The following is a 4,357-nucleotide window of genomic DNA, read 5'->3' as shown; positions in this document are numbered from 1 at the left end:
AAGCATAAGGTTATCATTTGTCATTCGTGCTCCAGATGAGTAACATATTAGGTAGGATGTTGTACACCGCTACTACAAAGTGAAATATTTATGTAAAACTTTTTAAGTCTAATGAATCCTGATACTAACTTTCAGCAGAACACCTATAATCTACAGCTGAGTTGGTGTACCATTGCATAAAAAATTATTTGTATATACTGTATGTATAGAAATTCAATACATGCAGGATAACTATAATATATATCTGTGAAATGTATTTATAACTCATTTTGTATATATATATATATATATATATATATATATATATATATATATATATATATATATATATATATATATTATATATATATATATATATATATATATATATATATATATATATATATATATATATATCATGTTATCCAATTTTCTAATTTTAAAGTGCGTTTTTTTACTATTTTAACCATATACCCTTTTTTTTTTTTTAAGATCAGGTTAAAGCTTTACGTAAAGGCACCGGCTATTGTTAAGAATATAAAAAGACAGAATTATGTGTATTTCATTTTATTTCTCTATTTTTATGGATTTAGATTTTAGGAATTTCCATAATGAACAAAACTATTAATTTTTCAATTTTTCTCCATCTTATCAGAGTGGTTGTTATGACGGCAAAAAGAACCTAGTGGTGGTGTTCATCATGGAATACCTTGATATGTGTAATCTTGATATTGGTAGTTTCGTCAAAGACTCGTCTGTCTGAAATGTGACGATCAAGAGGGAATCCCATAGGACGCTTGTCTGGGTAGATTTCACCATGGGCTCCACAGTGAGCATGAGTTCCACCATGCTCAGATTCAACATCAGGATGTGTTAGGTCATAGCCTCCGTCAGTGACTGCCAAAAATAGAGCAAATTCCATTCCGTCTTTTGTACCCTTGGGCAAAAGCATTCTGTTGGGGATGCCACAAGCCCTTTCATATTCGGGCATGCTAAAACTACCACTGTCAGCTGCATCCATGAGAGACTGCAGGCTAGGTACATCAGGAACAGTGACTGCAGAGTCACTGGATTTCCTTACCACATGATTTCCTCCAGGAGACACTGTAATTGAGAGTAAAATATTAATAGAATATGCATAAAACATACACTCCCTTTCAAACCTAATTACAGAGAAATATAAAGATTAGAAGTACTTTAATAGATATGGAATCCATAAATGTTTGCAAGTAGCATACTTACACTTCTTCCAGAATTTGTCCATTTCAATACAGTGCCAGCTGCCATTTGTGTAATCAAACTGCTGATGATTGTTATCATATTCGGGGCAAAGGTACAAGCGGAAAGTACCGACAACTTCATTTCCATTATTATTGTTGACATCAGCAACATAGGAGAAGTCATTGTGGTTTAGACGATGAACATTGGCTTTCAGTTCAACCATAGCAATACCTTCAGCAGAGTCTACAGCATTTCGAAGGTCAAATTCATAGTCTTCAAAGAATGTTTTAAGTTCTCCCTCAATGCTAAGGCTATCAATGTTGACACCAGGGAAGTCCAGGTCTTCATGAGTGTATTCAGGAAGACTATATTTATGTTCCTTAAAGATGTTATCCATATATTTATGAAGACGGAAGAATGTAGGATCACGAGTAGCAGTTTCAAAATGTTCCATTACACCTGGAGGCATATTGTATTTTCCATGAGGATCTCCTTGACGGCCAAGCATAATGTGAGCCATGTTGTGGAGAGCTCCATAATACTGGACATTGGGACTGTACATAGAAGATTCAATGATGTCACCAAGTTTGTCAACGCCTTGGTCATTCATGATATCAATAACTTTGCCATCTTTGCCTGTGATGTATCCATGAGCTATAGCATCACGGATTCGACTTTCTGTAATAACCATGTCACGAACTCTTGCTACTCCATCAACATCTTCAAAGTGAATATGGTCAGGACGGGCAGGGAATTCGCCTCCGTACTTGTAGATAGTGTGTGGGGCAAAGCCTTCTTCGACTGGTTTCTCCCACTGGAGTTCATCCACCATATCTAAATGGTTGGAGAGACGCTCTGAATCAAAGCGAACAGTCAACTGATGATGAACCCAGAAGAAAAGTTCTCCCTTGCGATCCAAATGATGTCCATATTTGTCTTCCCACCAGAAGGGATAATCCATATGCCATGTGACGTGATGGAGATTCATTCCAATATCTTCTCCAAAGTAAGCCACACGTTGTTCCTTATTTTTCTTTGTACCAGTGAATTCCATCTCAAATTTACCTGGTTGATTAGTCATCTTTGCTGTGTAAGCCTTTTGGATAATTTCACTGTTTGTGAACATATGAGGGGTAACTTCATAGAGTGGGGGAAGAACAATGCCATGTCCAAGGTCTGAGTGAATAACAGCTGTGTACAAAGCATAAACAAACTCTCCTTCATTCATATGTTCACGCCAGTATGCTGCATTATGAACAGCACAATCCCAGGTCTTGCATTGCATGAAGACATCGAAGAGCATAAGGGCCTCTTCTCTTTGGCGTTCATTGAAGAGGGAGAACCAGTGATGTTGTTCAAGGAGCCTGTGGTCTTTGTATTCCTGGACTAGATGTTCTGCAGCTTCTCCTCCATCCTTATATTGTGACTTGTCAGCTATTGGGTCAAAGGAGGCAGCATATCCTTTCAGATCATCAAAGTGGTGATGGTCATACACATTCCACAGTAGGTGGTTGACATCCTGCTGTCTCTTGGGCAACGGGGTGTCTGTAGGAAAAAACACGTTCTATTTTATTCTTTGAAATTGGGTGGTTGTCCTATATATTTCCTATGATTGGTAGGTATTTACTAAACTTCTTCAATTATGCTGGTGACACCAGGCAAAGGGTTCCATTGTAGATCATAACAGGGAAAAGTAAAGCTCATACAATTTCTATAGAAATTGGACTGATTTTTACCAGTATTATCCTTATGCATCTTCTTGATTATAAAGAATAAAATGTATATTGCAAAAGTGAAAAATTTCAATGAAGAGAAAAAAATACAATTACGTTAGAAAGACATTTTAGAATCGAATGTGAATCTATAACGTGAATTCTTTATGTTGTGTCGTAAATATTCTAAATATTATTCTCAATAATATCTCAAAAGATTCCATTCATTCGTGCTTGTTACGATGTTTTTTTATGGCATGTATACATCTTTCCTACTTGTGCTTTTTCCCTTTTGTAATTTTAAAAGAACTTGAACGAAATATGGTGATTAAAAGTCCTGAGTATGTTTTTTGTTTGAGTACTTATCCCAGCCACGAAACCTTTATTTATTTCGATAAAAACATGAATAATGAAGATGGAAAAATATATGTAATTAAGGCAGGGGAAATCAAATTATTATATTACTAGTAAACTGGTTTCATAGTTTTCTGTTTTCATGGGTTTTCACAGTTTATATATTGAACCATAATTCACCATATTGACAACCGAATTTTTACCTTTATCATTTTATGGATCTATATGAGCCCAGGGAGCTTTATTCTGTGTAGCTTCGATGTGTTCTATTATGTGCATTGATGAGGAGGATATTTCGAGGGGTCTTTTATGGGCTTTTAAAAGACACTTTAACTTCATGCAAGACTATGGTTCTTCCTGAGAAGTGAACGAAAATTGGAAACTAGCTCGAATCGAAATTTTAAAGTCATATTTTCCAATAGTCCAACGCTGCTTTCCTTTATATGACTTAAATATACGTCTTTAGACAAATGTTTAGTTTGCTCCACCTTTTAATGAAAGCTTCCTTTTCTTTATCCCTCTGAAACTACACTTAAAGAGTCCAATTTTATTTAGATATCAAGAACGTCAAATGCATAAAAAAGAAGTGACTAGATATTAGAAGTAATCGTTGGTTTGTAGTAAAAGAACATTGTTAACCACTTAAGCAATGGAATGTTTACTTACCTGCAGCTGCAAGTGCCAGGAACGCGCACAAGACAAGGACCTTCATTGTGACTTGACAGCAGAAGGGTCTGTGACACAAGAATGAGTCTGACCTCCTTAAATACATTTGGTGCTTGAGCAAAGTCCATCGCTCCAATGAGATTGCGAGGTTCCAGTAGCGTCAATATCTTGCATCTGATAACAGCGACTTTATATCAGTATTTATTTTTTTCGTATGTGGCAGGCTTGAGTACATACAACAAATATCATATCACCTTGGAGGTATAACATGATACCCCGAAAATGGGAGACGACTCGTTGTCGTCTCCTTATTGGTCACACACGGTTGACACACGAGTTTCTGCTGAAGGGCCAACACCAACCGCATTGTGAGGACTGTTTAGTACCTTTAACAGTGAGGCATTTGTTGACCGAATGCCCTAATT

At 36.3% G+C, this 4,357-nt stretch overlaps 1 protein-coding gene across 1 annotated transcript; it reads right to left on the bottom strand.

Annotated features, from left to right (window-relative positions):
• Nucleotides 1-530: 530 nt before the first annotated feature.
• LOC137624456 (hemocyanin B chain-like) lies at nt 531-4,073 on the bottom strand. The gene is made up of 3 exons (XM_068355222.1): nt 3,933-4,073; nt 1,222-2,745; nt 531-1,083 (listed from the first exon to the last, which is right to left on the bottom strand). Exons 1-3 carry the CDS (start codon nt 4,036-4,038, stop codon nt 662-664), a joined length of 2,052 nt encoding a protein of 683 aa, XP_068211323.1. The 5' UTR covers nt 4,039-4,073; the 3' UTR covers nt 531-661.
• Nucleotides 4,074-4,357: the final 284 nt, after the last annotated feature.

Source organism: Palaemon carinicauda, chromosome 31 (genome assembly GCF_036898095.1).
Source record: "Palaemon carinicauda isolate YSFRI2023 chromosome 31, ASM3689809v2, whole genome shotgun sequence".
In the NCBI taxonomy this organism is placed as follows: Eukaryota; Metazoa; Arthropoda; class Malacostraca; order Decapoda; family Palaemonidae; genus Palaemon; species Palaemon carinicauda.
The sequence above is the reverse complement of the archived record's forward strand: the minus strand, read 5'-3'. Positions and strand labels throughout refer to the sequence as shown.

Bases quoted from the DNA above. Each gene is read 5' to 3' on its own strand.
- LOC137624456 (XM_068355222.1), bottom strand. From the start codon at position 4,038: ATGTATTTAAGGAGGTCAGACTCATTCTTGTGTCACAGACCCTTCTGC. The intron at 2,746-3,932 runs GTAAGTAAACAT...TTTTTCCTACAG, and splicing joins CCTGGCACTTGCAGCTGCAG to ACACCCCGTTGCCCAAGAGA. The intron at 1,084-1,221 runs GTAAGTATGCTA...TCTCAATTACAG, and splicing joins GGACAAATTCTGGAAGAAGT to TGTCTCCTGGAGGAAATCAT.